Source organism: Petaurus breviceps, unplaced genomic scaffold, assembly GCF_028583685.1.
Source record: "Petaurus breviceps papuanus isolate PSGF00001 unplaced genomic scaffold, PetGlider_PUasm1.0 551, whole genome shotgun sequence".
Classification (NCBI taxonomy): domain Eukaryota; kingdom Metazoa; phylum Chordata; class Mammalia; order Diprotodontia; family Petauridae; genus Petaurus; species Petaurus breviceps.
In genome coordinates, this window is record NW_027186372.1 from 5,773,897 (window position 1) to 5,790,688 (window position 16,792).

The following is a 16,792-nucleotide window of genomic DNA, read 5'->3' on the forward strand; positions in this document are numbered from 1 at the left end:
AAACCATATGAAAAGAGCTAATATGATAAAACTATTGTTCTCATACTCATTGAATAGAAAATAAAATTACTTAGATGTTTTAAATTTCTGTCACCTTATATTCCTAGTTCTTTGAGAAAGGAAATGCAGTTATATAGAAGGCTACTCAAGTCTTCCACTAGAATCCAGAAGCTCCAGCTGGGTTAAAGCAAAGTAAGAAGGGCACCTTTTTGTGAGTGGCTGGCACTAGATGGCTACTATTTTGCCAGAACTCCACAGATACTGCCAACACAGATGTGCCTCTGGAGTCCATTACTGGACAATTGGAACCTTGATCAGATGAAGTTTTTCAGAGACCCAAGATCACATTTTTTAAAAAAAAAGACACTTTCAATATAAAACTGTGTTTAAAATGAACAGCAAGTCAATTGTTTGGGTAAGTGAACATTCCTCTTAATTTACCTTAATTGGATATAAGCAGAACACTGAGGAAGAGTTGCTATATAACTTTACTGTGCCTGGTCTCACCAAATTAAGATTCTCTAGACAGCACTAAAGGAAAGGCTTTTCAGCTGAATTGTTTAACGGTGTTCTTACTAGGAAACTTAATTCTAAAATGTGAACATTAAATTTATTATCTGAGAATTATATCATTTGGAAAATATATGTCAACTTGGCCAAAGCGATGTCTAACACCTGTAACAGTCACTTGAAAGCCAAATAAAACATTTAAACTACAAATAAAAATACTAAAGTAGAAAATGCAAGATATAGTACAAATAACTACAGGGAAGCTTTGTTTTTATCACTAGTAACCCCGACAGTTTACTGTTAGGGGTTGTGTAATAAGTTTATTAATGGACTAAATTCCTAGGAGCACTGTCACAAACATGGTCTTTGTGGAAACATCCCAATGTTTTCCTTTTAATTTTCTCTATGTAAATTTATATTGTAACAATCTATCTCATAACATCTACTCTCTAGAGATATCTATGTGTCAAATAACTACAACTTTCTTTTTAGTTACTCCCAGTGTCTTTTGATTTTATGTTAGCACAGCTAAATAATTATTTAATGCTGTATTACAACTGTCAAATTAGAGATATGAAATATGCCATAGTCAAATACTTCTAGGAAAAAAAAATTTCTTCACTTATTTCTGGATATTTTCCTAGTGTTTACGTGGGTGATTTCAAGTCTGAGATCTACTCCACTGGATAAGAATCATCTGTTCGGCTCTTAGTTTGGAAACCCAGGAATTATGAAAGATTAAAAGATTACTTTAAAAAATAACCAGTTGGGCTAGATATGGTGGTACACAAATATAATCCCAGCTACCAGACAGGCTGAAGATAGTGGATCACTGGAACTCAGGAATTTTGAATTGCAGTGGGCTAAAACTGATTGAGGCATCCCTAGCCTTCTGGCGGCTCATCAGGTTGCCTAAATATAAGGAAAGGTCTTAGGTGAGAAAGGGGTCAGAGCTCCAATGCCAATCAGTGGTGGGATCAGGCCCATGAATGCTGACTATACTTCCAGTCTGGGCCATATAGGGATATAAAGTCTCAAAAGACAAACAAACAAACAAACACAAGACAGACACACACACACATACACACACCAAGTTATGAAATCATATTGAATCAAATATAAAAGTACTATAGAAACTCTTTTTTTTTCTATATCTCAGGTATTATATGACAAGGATGACATTTACATATATTATACAGAGTGTGTTACAGATACTCTGGACATGAACATGTCCATAGGAGTAGAAGAAGAGACAGGATTGGATCTTAATCATTCCTAGTATGACCAGTGATTCTGCCTTAAAAGCCTACTGTTAAAATTTTCAATGTGAGCATTTATACTTTGGAAATGAACAATACACTATAAATCAGGGCCTGATTTGTTTTTGTTGGCTTACAGACTTGGGAAAGGAATGGAAAAAAATTAACAATGAAGATTAAATTTAAATATTACACACATACATATACATACATATTTTGAAAAGCTGATAGTTTAACATTTACCAGCATATCTCTGTCACTAAGCTGAGATTTGTTGAAATATCCCAATGTTCTTTTGGGATTTCACTACAGTTTTTCAAAAAACTAATCACTGTTATTTTAGAAAAAGTATCAGTGAATATGATCATTTTCTTTGTGAAAGTAAGTTTAACTTTGCAGAGTTAAAAACTTACTATAAAGGGTAAAGTAAAAGGTAAAGATGTTTAAAAAACATCTTTTTAATTGCTTTTGAAAAGAAAGTAGAAATAAATTATTAAGTGTAAGGATGATGAATCCATTATTTTTAAAATCAACACCTTACCATTCTGTTTTATGCAGTTAATTTAATTTGCAAAAATTGTTCTGTCTCATATACTACTGCAGTATACAAACTAAGCTTGGATCAAAGTGAGGTTTCCTTTTTTTTATAAGGTTACTAGGAGACTAAGCAAATTTAGTGATTTGTCATGATACAATTTACACATTAGAAAGTTAAAAATAGTAATGTTACCTCGCCTTCGCCCATATGTCCTTGCTGCATGTCAAATGAGAAAAAAAAAACAACCTTTCAAACATTGTTATAAGTATCAAGTATTCTTTCATCTCATGACTTATGAAATTGCCATGACATGTTTGACCATATTTCTCACTCCTTGGCTGTGGTATCTCAAAATAATTTTGCCCATTATAATGCAGATCTAGGCATTTGTCTTTTTCATTGAAGAACAAGGTCACATTCCTTCAATCCCCTGCCCCCACATACTCTCACGTTTCAAAAAAAAAAAGCATGTCCTCCTCGGCATCTCTGCCATGACAATCAGATGTCCAAGTTAGTGTTAAATGTGTTCTTAATACTGCTCTTACTTTCCAACTTTTCTCATAGTTTCCTGGCCACCAGCAATTTGGTGATATCACAGTACTTTATTAATATTTTCTGTCATGAAATATACCCAAAAATTCTCACATGTAGCCATACCTAGCTCTCAGTTGACTAAAGGGAAGACAACACTGATGACTCCAATGCTCAAACCATCCCCAAACAATGGCTTTGGCAGCTCTTTGAAATCTCATGCTTCATCAAACCCAGAACCATAAATAGATAGGAACAAAGTTCCTAGTTTTGGGGGTTTCTCTCCAAAAGGCCTGTAGCCAGCAAAGCAGGTTAGCCAAAAGCAGATAAGCAGCTCCTAAGTATTTGGACTGAGTACATATAAGTCCTTCTACAACATACCTAACTAGGGGCCGTTTATCCTTTTCTTAGAGACCTTGAAAAAGATGGGGGTAGGGAGAATCACCTCTCAAGGTAGCCCACTCCACTACTAGATAGCTCGATTTGGGAGGGAAATTGTTATCTCTGTGATATCTTATCCTGCATATGGAACAGCACTGGCAAACATCACTCCAATTTAATCTGTTTCCAATAACCACCATGAAACTGTCTGCCAAGTTTACCCACAGAACAGGAGGCAGCTTCTACCATTGGTAGTGGCAGCACCTTCAATTCATTTAGGCAACATGGGAAGTCGGGGAATGTAGCAGTGTTATTGAGGAATATTCAGTAACTACATTTTCAGACTTTGACTATGTCCATATAAGCAATGGACAAGCTTTGCTTCCAGTTATCTAGCAAATAAGAAGATAGATTAAATCATACTAGGAGGCACCAACACACCTAGAGACTAAAAAAAAAAAAATCCACTTGTGATAAAATTCATTTTCTTCCATGGATAGAAAGTGCTGGTTTTTCTAATCAGGAAAAGCATTGTCAATAAATAAATAAAAGAGATAAATAAAGAGATAGGCAGACAGATATATAAATGAATGAATAATGAACTGAACAAGTTAAAACAAAATGAGACCTACTGGTCAATTTTCAAGTCTGAAAGTAACCAATATAATTAATAAGGTCTTAAATTTAAGGGGGAAATAATTTTCTTTATTCCTTCTTTTTTGAGGGGATGGGGGAACAGGTAGACATGTGTTGGAAAGATTCAAAACTCAAAGCTAATCCACTCATATTCATGTTTCAAACATTAAAGAGTATAAGGCCAAATCAATACTATGAATTTTTTGGATTTGTGAATTCTAGCTATTTAATCAAATTTTAAAGGGCTATGGAAGCAAAGAGAAAGTCTGAGTATAATAGCTTTCTTAAACTAAGTTTTATTATTTAAAATCTTTCCAATTTTCAGTTATTTCGAAGATAAATATAGCAATAGGAACAGTATTTCTGTAGAGAGCAAAGACTGAAGAAATTTCAAACTTCTGACCTCCATAAAATAAAAACAGTAGGTAAAACTACAAAAAATCTAGCGGTAAAATTTTTTTAAACTAAATCCTGCCACTTCATTATGTACACAGTATTCAGAATTGTCCCGATTTTGCCTATTTCGATTTATACTTGGACCCAAAAAGTTAAGCTAGTATGGCTGTGAAATATCTGGCAATAATTTTTTTCAAAAACAATCATTCATTCCAAACTCATGACTGTTAAGTGTTTCTTTTCCACTAACAGAAAATACCGCATATCTAGCAAAAAGAAAGGCGGCTGACATACTTGTATCCTACTGAGTTATTGACTTTGAGGAAATCTTTTTTTTTTTTGAGAGTGAGGGGAACATTCTAATTAAGTATCAGCTGGAAAACTCTGAGTAGGGTAGAAAAGCAACTACTAAAAGAAAAAAAAATCATTATCTTCTTGGTCAAGTATAAAAATCCTACGAACTCTATCAATTAGAACTGAAGTGATGCCTTTTGAATAATAGGCTTTTTCCCCATTATCTATAAATTTATTTTGGTTTTAAAACTACTTAATTTAATTTTGAAGATAAATTTAGGGGCAGCTAGGTGGTGCAGTGAATAGAGCACTGGCCCTGGAGTTAGGAGGACCCCAGTTCAAACCTGACCTCAGACATTTAACACAAAAACTAGCCATGTGACCTTAGGCAAGTCATTTAACCCCAATTGCCCTCCAAAATAATTTTTAAAAAAGCAATAACAAAAAACAAAAAGATAAATTTAAATTTTGGTAATAATTATGCCTGAAACTTAATATAAATTTAAATCATGCCTAAGAATTTCTGATAAGCAGAATATCATTACAAAATGGATACTGAACAACTCTGAAATAAGACACTATATTACTTTGTAGTCAGTCAGTAAACATTTATTTGGTATTTACTCTGTGCTAAGCACTGTCTAAAGCATACAAAGTAAGGCAAAAGATGGTTCCTGCCCTCAAGAAGTTCACAGTTTAATTAAGGAGGCAAGATGCAAACAACTAGATAAATAATCAACCAAGGGGAAGCAACAGAATTAAGGGAGATCAGGAAAAGATTCTTGCAAAATTTGGGATTTTAGCTGGGTCTTGAATGAGGAGGGGAAAGAAGAGGAAGGTGAGAATTCCAGGCACTAGGGACAACCAGAGAAAATTCCTAGAATTGGGAGATGGAGTGTCTTGTTTGAGAACAGCCAAGAGGCCAGTGTCACTGAACCACAGAATACATGAAATGTGTGCAAAGTGTAGGAGCAGCCAGGTTATGAAGGTCTTTAAAAAAGAGCATTTGATATTTACTCCTGGAGGTGATAGAGAGCTACTAGTTTACTGAGTTGGGGGGGGAGGGAAGAATAGGGGAGAGAGGGTGTGTGTGTGTGTGTGTGTGTGTGTGTGTGTGTGTGTGTGTACACCTTACTTCAGCCATTCTTCACCTCCCATCCCCTCAACCAATATAGACAAGACTAGATATTATAGTACAAAGGCTTCTTAAATTTGAAGAGTAGAAAGATCTTTCACTAAAATATTTCAAAGAACTCATTCTTCAAGAGGGATTAAAAACATTAATGTGGTTAAATAAATATAATCATAGATTTGGAATTGGGAGTTGAGATTGATCACTTGGTAACCCTTCATTTCACAGATAAATGAGTTGAAGCACAGAGAAATGAAGAGATTTTACCTAAAGTCACAATGTTGAGAAAGGGTAAAAACATGGATACCTAGTTATGACTTCAAATTCAGTGCTTTTTCCATTATATCATGCTATCTTATTAAGAGAAAGCGACTAACTAGAAAGCCAGAGAGGCCAATAAATTACAGAACAAAACTACATATATGGAAAGAAAGGACAAACCAGACACAATGTCATTTTAAAAAGATGACAGCATGGCCAAAACTGCATTAAATTCCTTGAAAATAAAAGCAATTATTTTATGGAAAATGTTCAAATGATGCTCACTATTGAAAGATATTAATGTTGAATCCTTTTGTGAAGTAAACACCTAATTAAGCTGGTTCATAATGAATATATAATGTATGTTGAAAATCTTAGATTTCTACTTCTATGGGCTTGACTTCAAACAAAATGTAGATGCATTAGTTTACTGCTATAATGTTCCATGAGCAAATCGTACCAATCAAAATGTCATCTTGATGGTAAGATATAAAATAATTAGAAAAGCTCTATTTGTTTGAGAGGTTAGGGAATAAAACTTGAAGTAAAAATGATCATTATGCATACTATATCCTGTCCATTCTATGTCCTATGATTAGGCTGCAAGATCCTTGAGGATAAAAGATCATACCCAATTCTTAAATTTAACTCAAGAGCTAAGGTGCTTCTTTGAACAAAATTACAGACACATCCTATCTGTGATGACTAACTGATGGACTGGGCTCCTCTCAGCAATGTTACACTATAACAAAACTCCAAAAGATTCATGATAGAAAGGACTATCCACACCCAGAGAAAGAACTAATAGAGTCTTAATGCAGACTGAAGCAAACTACCTGCTCTCTTTTTGGTTTGTTCCTCCTTTCTCATTGTTCATTCCATATAATTCTTCTTTACAACTTGACTAATGTTTAATAAAGTGAAGATATTTGTAGAACCTATATTTTATTGCATGCCACCATGGTGGGGGGGAGGAGTGAGAGGAGGAGGAAATTTGGAATTCAAGGAATTGTGTAACTAAATGTTGTAAACTAAAAGTAAATAAATAAATTTAATTTAAAAAAAAAGCTGAGGTTCTTAAGCTGGGGTTTGTCAATGGTTTAAAAAATGTATTTTCAAAACTAGATTTTAATACAATGGATTTCCTCTGTAACCCTATGTATTTTATCATATACATTTAAAACTTAATTCTGAGAAGAGATGTATAGGTTTCATCAAACTGCCAGAGTGGTCTATGACACAAAATAAGGTTAAGAACCTCCACTCTAGACACCAGATGCAGACTATAAATAGGCTCAATGGATTCTTCTTGGCTGAAATTATTCTTGTTTTGAATGGACTTTTCCCAGTAAGTGTTTAACCCTCATTGCAGACATAATCAAACTATTTCATGCACTAAAATGCCATTTTGTACTTAACCTTAAAGTAATCTTTTATTAATTTTCCCACAGCAGCAAATATATGTTTACTTAATGTTTCAAAATGCTCTGAAGTCCTCAGAGGCAAAGAAATATATGTCCGTATGCATATATGTATATATGCATATACACAGAGCACCTTAACATTTCATTAATATTTTTTATTTTAACCCACATAAGTCCTCGGCATTCCTATATATCTCTAACAAAATCCAACAGCAAGAGACAGAAAGAAAAATCCCATTCAAAGTTACTGTAGACATAAAATATCTGGGAATCTACCTGCCAAAACAAACCCAGGACTCATATGAACACAATTACAAAACACTTTTCACATGAATAAAGTCAATCTAACTAACTGGAAAAACATCAATTTCTCATGACTGGGTCGAGCTAATATAATAAAAATGACAATTTTACCTAAATTAAATTACATATTTAGTGCCATACCAATCAATCAAAAAATTACTTTGTAGAACTAGAAAAAAATAGTAGCAAAATTCATTTGGAAGAACAAAAGGTCCAGAATATCAAAGCAATTAATGAAAAGAAATGCTAGGGAAGGTGGCCTAGCCATACCAGATATTCATCTGTATTATAAAGCAGCAGTCATCAAAACTACTTGGTACTGGCTGAGGAATAAAGTAGTGAATCAATGGAATAGACTGGGTACACGAGACTCAGCAGCCAATGACTATAGTAATCTGTTGTTTGATAAACCCAAAGACCCCGGTTTTGGGGATAAGAATGCACTATTTGACAAAAACTGCTGGGAAAACTGGAACATAGTATGGAAGAAATTGGGCATAGACCAATATCTAACACCGTACACCAAAATAAAGTCTAAATGGCTACATGATCTAGCTATAAAGGCTGACATGGTAAGCAATCTGGGAGAGCAAGGGATAGTTTACCTGTCAGATCTATGGAGAGGGAAATACTTCATGATGAAACAAGAGTAAGAGAGCATTATAAAATGCAAAATGGATAATTTTGAACAGGCAACTCTCAGAAGATGAAATTAAAGATATCTATAAGTATATGAAAAAATGTTCTAAATCACTAGTGATTAAAGAAACGCAAATCAAAACCACTCTTACTTAGGTACCACATCTCACAGACAAGATTGGCTAAGATGACGAAACAGGAAAATGATCGATGCTGGAGAGGATGTGGAAAAACTGGAACACTAATGCACTGTTGGTGGAGTTGTGAACTGATCCAGCCATTCTGGAGAGCAACCTGGCACTGTGCCCAAAGGGCTATAAATAAGTGCATACCCTTTGACCCAGCAATACCTCTCCTAGGGTTATATCTCCAAAAGATCAGAGAAGTAGGAGGAGGACCCATATATACAAAAATATTTATAGCGGCTCTTTTTGTGGTGACAAAGAATTGGAAATCAAGGGGATGCCCAGCAATTGGGGAATGGCTGAACAAGTTGTGGTATATGAATGTAATGGAATACTTCTGTGCTATAAGAAATAAGGAGCAGACTGACTTCATAATAACTTGGAGAGACTTATATAAACTGATGCTGAGGGAGAAGATCAGAACGAAGAGAAATCTGTATACAATCACAGACACAATGTACGTGTGACAAGTGACTTCAATAGACTGGGCTCCTCTTAGCAATGTAAGGTTATAAGACAACTCCAAAAGACTCATGATGAAAAGAGAGATCCACATCCAGAGAAAGATGCAGAGTCTGAATGTAGATTGAAACAAACTACTTGCTGTGTTTCTTTTTCTTGTTTTGTTTTGTTTCCTCTTTCCCAATGATCATTCCATTAGTTATAATCCTTCTTTACAACTTGACTAATGATTAATGTGAAGATATTTGTAGATCCTATATTCGAGTGCATGCTGCCATGATGGGGGAGAGGGGGAGAAAATTTAAAACTCAAGGGACTGTGGAACTGAATGTTGTAAACTAAAAGTAAATAAACCAATTAAAAAATATTTTTGATTTTTACAAGTTTTGGTGTAATAGCTAATTTTGTAGAGAAAACTTGGTAGAATAACTATAAAAGAGAACAGGAGAACAACAAAATACCACCCCACACACATACAAATAAGGATAATTGCTTTTGCACAGAAGCTGGAAAAATCTAACAGCTCTCTGCGGAAATACTCCATAAAATATACTAGGCAAAAGAAAACAAACATTCCCGGGTCCTTCTAGTATCACCTAGGACTTCCTGACTTCAAAAACTGCTTAACAAAATGCACTATGTAATTTCTCTCCTGGGGCAGGATACCACAGATTCATTAATGAGGTCCAAATAACCACTTAAGTTAATTTATCACACGGTATAGAATCAGCATTGGAGGAAGCCTTGAGTGAGCTTAGTTCAACCTGTATCTCTAAAGCATGAGAGCTAGAAACACTTTATAGGAGTCTAGTTGCTTAGGTTCTTGAAATCCTTTTCCTTAAGGCCTGAAGGTGCTACCTACTCTATGACAAATCCAGCTGAAGGAGATACCTCCCTTCTTCAAATGTAACTGGGGGCAGCAGCTTGATTATCTCCTTTGACAGAATCATATTCTACCTTCTGCCCCATTTATTTGTGTAAATTTAATATGCTTCCCCTCCATTAGACCGTGAGGTTCTTGAGGGCTGAGACTTTATCACTTTTCATTTTTGCAGCTCCAGTACTACTCAGCACAGTACTTTTAAATACAGAAGATATTTAGGAAACATTTGCTGACTTTAAATGTATACATAATTACTTTTAAAATTCTAAGTCTCACATAGTTAGCTGATTGTACTTCCATAATTTTTCAAGTTTTCTTCATCTACTTTTCTCCATATGTTAAAAATGGACATTTGAAAATATCTGGAAGTTTCAAGTTTTTATATCACTACAAGCAAAAAAAAACCCCAACATGAATCATAGTCAGCTTGATTTTCAATATTATTCTTTTTTTTTCAAAACTTAATATACTCAACACTGCCTTTAGAAGTTTCCTAAAGTGCATGATGGTGATTTGCTTGGAAGCTAATGATTTAGTAGGAGAGAAAAAAGCACTTTGATAACAGCTATCTTTTTTTACCTGCCCATATTTAAACCCAGAATGCAAAAATAATTGTTGAAGGCCAAGTTACAATGCAAGAAACACAAAGTAAATTATATAATCCCAGAATCACGGAGGCTATCTAGTCTGATCCATGTATACACAAGAACACCATCAATAATCCGTTAACAACTGATCATTCAACCTTTCTTTTTTCTTTTGGAGGGTGAAAGGCAAGGCAATTGAGGTTAGGTGTCTTGCCCAAGGCCACACAGCTAGTTAAGTATCAAATGTCTGAGGTCGAAATTGACCTGGGTCCTCCTGACTCCTGGGCCAGTGCTCAATTCACCATGCTACCTAGCTGCCCCCAATTCAGCCTTTCTTTAAAGACTTTCAGTGAAGGAGAATCCAGAGGCAACCCATGGCACTACTGAATAATTAATTATTAGGAAGGTTTTTCTTTATTACATCAAGACCGAAATCTGCTTCTTGACAACTTAATACCCACTGCTCCTAGTTTCTGATCTAATAAGGCTTTCACATAACAATCTTTCTTTTTTTGCTTTTTGGAGGGGGGAAGGTAGGGCAATTGGGGTTAACTGACTTGCCCGAGGTCACACAGCTAGTAACTGTTAAGTGTCTGAGGTTGGATTTGAACTCAGGTCCTCCTGACTCCAGGGCCTGTGCTCTATTCACTGTGCCACCTAGCTGCCCTTCACATAACAATCTTTCAATTACTTGAGGCCAACCGAACTTCTCTTTTGTAGGCTAAACACTAATCAAAATACACTTATTTAATGCATACTTTGTGCCATTCACTGCCTAGGTCCATACTTTCAAGAAGCAGAATATCCCCAATTCTTTCAACTGATCCTCTAATGTTACCACCCTGAGCCCCTTCAATATCTTGACTAATCCCTTTTAGCTGCTCTTCAACTCTTTCAAATGTTAACTCCCCCTCAAAATTGTTACATGCCAAGAATTCTACATTTTCATTAAACAGAAGAAGTGATTTTAAATAGTCTTAAAAGACTTGGAATATAAGGAAAAATTGGGAGAACAATAGCTATAAATTAGAGGGTAGCCTTGGAATCAGTTTCTCTAAAAGACCTTAAAAAACAGAATAGATTCTTCTGCTTCCCTAAAACCCCGCTGATGACTTCATATAACTTTAGTTTTTATTGCCACTGAACAACTTAAACTATAGCATTCACTCTCCCATCTCCTTCCTTAATTCTAAGTTCTACTAAGCATGTTGACACCTTTTGTTTCTTTAAGAGTTTGATTCAAATAATGGTAATTCTAGGTTTCCTCTGAGTCTATACAGTCTCTACATATCCAAGTCCTTTATAACTCCTGCACAATTTTTCCAAATGAAATTAAAAGAAATCCTTCTACTTTAAGTAGAATCTACTGTTGTATGTTAAACTATGTTCAATATTGTTCAGGCAAACCTCCTGAAACATTAAATAGTTTCATAAAAAAACACGTTAAGTGGAAAAACATAATTTGGCATAATAAATTTCATAGGAACAGTGACACAGATGGGTGACCAATCAGTAGAGTGGGGTTTTGCACTTTTATAATAAGCTTTATCTAACCAGTTCCTTCAGGTCATTCATCCAACACTCATTTTATAGATGTAGCATAAAGTAACACTCTCAACACTACCTTTAAAGGCTACCAGCCATACAGTGTCAATGAACACAGGAAATTGTGGCAGAGAGGGTAGTTAAGTGATTTGATAAAAATTACAGAAGTATTGAGTTAATGTGCAATAACATTGGTCAGGATGACCTTACTGGAGAATATTCAAAAGCTCACAGAAGTTCTGACAAGCACCGGTCACTTCTTGCTTTTGAGGTTCTCAGATATATTAAAAAAAATAATGAAGATATATGAAAATGTACACATTACTATAAAAACAAAATAACTTTTTTACAGGGGAATAATTGAACAAATAATTTTCTTTACTTTTTGTGTAAAATATATTAGTGATGTAGGATCTAGCTTTCTGTACAGTGTCAGTATTGATTTTAAGATAAAACTTAAAATGAGGTAACTGGACGGTCTCTACAGTCCCTCTCAACTCTAAATCCCACGAGTTCCTATAAACCTAAGGACTAGGTCAACAGGCCCTTCATCATGATTGACTCTAGTCAATTTAGCCAGTCTGTTTAATTAGTCTGAAACTAATGTCCAATTTGGAGGGGTAATTACCTCTGTGACCTAGCATAAAAATTTTAGGACAGCTTTGTTAGAATTTTAGTGATAAGGGATTTGTTAAGCGTTTATTAAGGACTTATGTGCTAGACACAAATATAATTTCATTTGAACCAGTCAAGTGTTTTCAGTATTAAAACCAGTGGCATAGGAAACTAAGTGTCCACAAGGCTAGCAGTACAAAGGGAAAAAAATATTTTCTTAAGAGAGAATTATCAGCTGAGTTTTCATTAAGAAAAACAAAACAAAACAGCCACTGTGAGAAATAATGAGGAAAAACTAGCTTCTGCTTACCCTCGTACTTCTTAGTACTGGTTTACAGAATGAAATACCTTATTTCATTTTGGTGCAAGTGTTTATTATCCTGATTTTACAGATGAACAATCAATCATTACATATTTACTAAAGGCCTAATATGTGTGGGCAAAGGTGAATTTTGGAATTAAATGACATGCTCGATATCAGAGATTATAGTTATACTTCAGAGTCTAGATCAAACTCCTGTCTTCTAATTCAAAACCCAATGCTCTTTCCACAACATAACTACTGTCTTACAGTAAGAGCTGGCACTCAAGTGGCACTTTATATAGAGATAGAAACTAGACCTGTGATTTCTTTCATTGGTTTTTGGAAATTTTCAGGAGATGCAGGTAAAACTTTGTCTGCACCTTACAGTCTTAGAGGACTGAATGGGTATGGCCTCAGACAAACTGAGAACTGAGAAAGATCTTAATTTAGAAAAGCCAAGGTCACCCACTGCATCCTGGGCCACTGCCAGTCATCTTGACCTTTGTCTTGCCTCTTCAATCTGATAACTCCAGAAGAGAAAATTGACTCATTCAAATCCAGTTCAGGAACAAGTCAAGACATCACACTGGTGGTTTCACTGGTCCTCTTTGAGAATGGAGAAGAAACAAGTCTTAGAGAGCTGGCCAGAACTCTGAGTGATAAAGGCCAAAATACGCTAAGTATGAAGAAAAATGAAGGCTTATGCTTGGATAATCACACAGCCAGAATAACCAGCTTCTAAAACTAAGAATTGTTAGCAATCATATAAAGTCATATGTGTGAAACCTAGAAATATTATAAGAATGATGAAACAATTACTTCAACACTTTAGGGAATCTTTGATTTCATCAGTATGAATATTATGTCCTCCAACAAAGAACAAACCCTCAAGTCATCATCAGTGGCTGTGGATGAGAAAATGGATTTCTGAGTAGATAAACCTTTTTGTGACTACCACTGAGCTTTTTAAGGCTTTACCTTCACGAGGCTATACTAGGGACATAGGTCTATAAGTTTTCCAGTTTGTAGGCCTTGACTGAACTTGTGTTCTGCTGACATTGCCTTTGAGAAACCAGTCTAATCATATTACTACTCCTTCTTAAAGAGTTAGCCCCAGTAACTCCAGTGGCTCCCCCTCACTTCCAAAATCAAATATAAAATCTTGTTTGGCTTTTAAATCCCTTCATAAACTGGTCACTTCCCACTGTTCTAGTCTTCTTAAACTTTATTCTTTCTATGTACTCTATGACTTAGTAGTGCTGTCCCCTTTGCTATTCTTTGAATAAGAACCATTTCCTGACTTTTCATACTTTCACCAGCTGTCTGAGGCTGGAATTCTCTCCCTCTTCATCTCTGCTTTCTGGCTTCAAATTTTAGCTATATCCCACCTTCTTCAAGAAGTCTTTATTTATCCCCTTTAAAGCCTTTCCTCTGAGATGACTTGCAGTTTATCAGGTACATATCTTGTTTGTACATAGCTGTTTACATGTTATCTACTGCATCACAATGTGAGCTCCTTAAAGACTTTTGGCCTTTCTTTGTATCTCCAGGGCTTAACTCTGAGCCATCAGGACACAGTAATCCTAAACACAGCTTGATCCACTTGACTTGATTTATAATATTTTGTATATTTGGGGGGGGGGGAAGGAGAAGAGACTTTCTTTCTTTCCTGACATTTAATGCTCAATGGGTTAAAAGATCACAAATCTCCATAAAATTTTAATAACAGCAACATTTATATAATGCTTTAAACTCCATAAAACTCTTTACATATATTATTTTATTTGAGCCTCACAACCCTGTGAGGTACAGACTATTCCGATGTTCAAGATAAGGGAACTGTGATTCTAAGGGACTTGACTTGATAGTTACCTAGGTCCAACTGTGAAACAGGATACAAATCCAGGTGTTCTAGACTTTTCAGATCTGTAATTGAGGAATCTCTCCACTATACTATATTTCTTCCCTAGCAGTATTTAGCAACAGCTAGTTATTTTGCAGTGATTGAACAATAAGATTTTCTATTTTATTTCTATTTTCTATTTATTTTTCATTTTAGGCACTGTGGATTGCAACAAAACTGTGTTTAATTGAGACACAAAAAAATTTAGAGCTTCAAGGTGCCTTAAAAATCAACTAGTGTTACTCACAGATGAGGAAACTGAGATTGAAGATCAAATTCAACATTTACTTAGCACCTCTTCTGTCCAAAAAGCAATGAGAAACTGCCCCTAAGGTCACACAGCAAATTAGTAGGAGAGCTAAATGTAGAATACTTTAAATATACAAGTCAATTATGTCACATTATCTTCTGTTTTTATTTCTAATCAAGAGAAAAATCGATCTACAATTAACTAATGGAAATAGGACCTCATATTCCATACCGAAGAAATGCCAAAAAGCTAGGACTAACATTTTAACTACCATCATTTACTAAAGACCAATGTTAGGAACTTCACAAAGCGAATAATGCAAACTGTTCCAGTCCTCCAAAAGGTTGCTGTTTTAAACAAATGCAATACACATAAGATGTAACAATGACAGATATTTCAATTATTTTAAGTTGCCTTATCAGGAGCTCCTTATACCAGGGAAATCCCAGATCTGGTCTCCTCCTTCCACCCCAAGTGGATAAGCATAAATTCATTAGGGGGAGAGGAGAACAAGAGAACATTGCTATTGTATGTGGGCTAGATGGGGACAACATTTAAATACCAAATGAGGAGAGGATATGGTGAGCAAAGAAAGGTGATCCTTCTAGTAAAGAAAACAGCCAGAGAGAAGGCTCAAAGAGAAGGTTCAGAGAATGATGTGGGATGACTGCCAAACTGGACTCTATGTCCCCATGCCTTTGCTTCCACTTTTTCTTATGTCTGGAATGTCTTTCCAACACCTAATATTTATCAGTTAACGTTTATACAGAGCTTTAAGCTTTGCAAAGTGTTTTACATGCATTATTTCACTTCCCTGTTTAATCCATACCCATTCTTTAAGGCCCAATTCAAATACAATTTACTCCATGAAGCCTTCCTAACTTTCAAAGACATTTATAAAATATTGTATATTTATCTGTTTATGTTTTATCTATAGGAGTTTCTATTAAGTGCAAGAACCGTCTTATTTTTAAAACTGTACTCCCCTGGCGTTTAGCACAGGGCTCTGCAACAAGCAAACACTATTAATCAATAGAAGATACCATAGTAGAAATATTGAGTATATTCACCTAAGAGTAGTAGCTAATAAAGGACCTAACTTTTGACAAGTTATACAATGGAAAGCCATTAGCGGATCTTAAGAACAGAGGTATGTATTAACTCTACAGATTCACTTTGTTTTATTATTAAATAAAATTTTAAATTATCATTGCAGTGTATATATCATTGCAGAATATACAGAATCACATTTGCAGTGACTGAACAATAAGATTTCCTATTTTATTTCTATTTTCTATTTATTTTTCATTTTAGGCATTGTGGATTGAAACAAAGCTGTGTTTAATTAAGACACAAAAAAATTTAGAGCTTCAAGGTACCTTAAAAATCAATTAGTGTTACTCATAGATGAGGAAACGGAGATTGAAACTCAAATTCAAGGGAAGTATATTCCCCCCTAAGAACTTAATATCATATGTAGTGTTTTCAAATATTATGATAAATATATCTTAAAAAAAGAAGTTATTTTTGGTTCAGATGGTGATTTTATTTGGTGTAGAATTCAAAATGAGGAAATGTCAAAGCTCTTACCTGCAACCTATTTCTTATAATGTACAGGCTGAGATGAGACACATTACATAGGGTGTTTTTCACTCTTCTAGAATGAAAAACCATACCTGCACTAAAACCAAGATCTAATGCTCTGGAATCACCTATATGCATTTTGGGAGAGAGGGAAAGAGAGGGAGGGAGGG

The 16,792-nt window shown here is 35.0% G+C and overlaps 1 protein-coding gene across 5 annotated transcripts in view; it reads right to left on the bottom strand.

Moving 5' to 3' along the window:
- The window catches only part of CPEB4 (cytoplasmic polyadenylation element binding protein 4), an 80,289-nt gene that overhangs the window by 15,279 nt on the left and 48,218 nt on the right, over window positions 1-16,792 (bottom strand). Inside the window, exon 3 of one of the 5 annotated variants that reach the window (XM_069102349.1) lies at window positions 2,500-2,523. The exons of the other annotated variants lie outside the window; for them this stretch is intronic. Within the exon in view, the coding sequence (XP_068958450.1) occupies window positions 2,500-2,523 (24 nt within the window). The remainder of the gene's footprint in view (window positions 1-2,499; window positions 2,524-16,792) is intronic. 5 annotated transcript variants of the gene reach the window in all.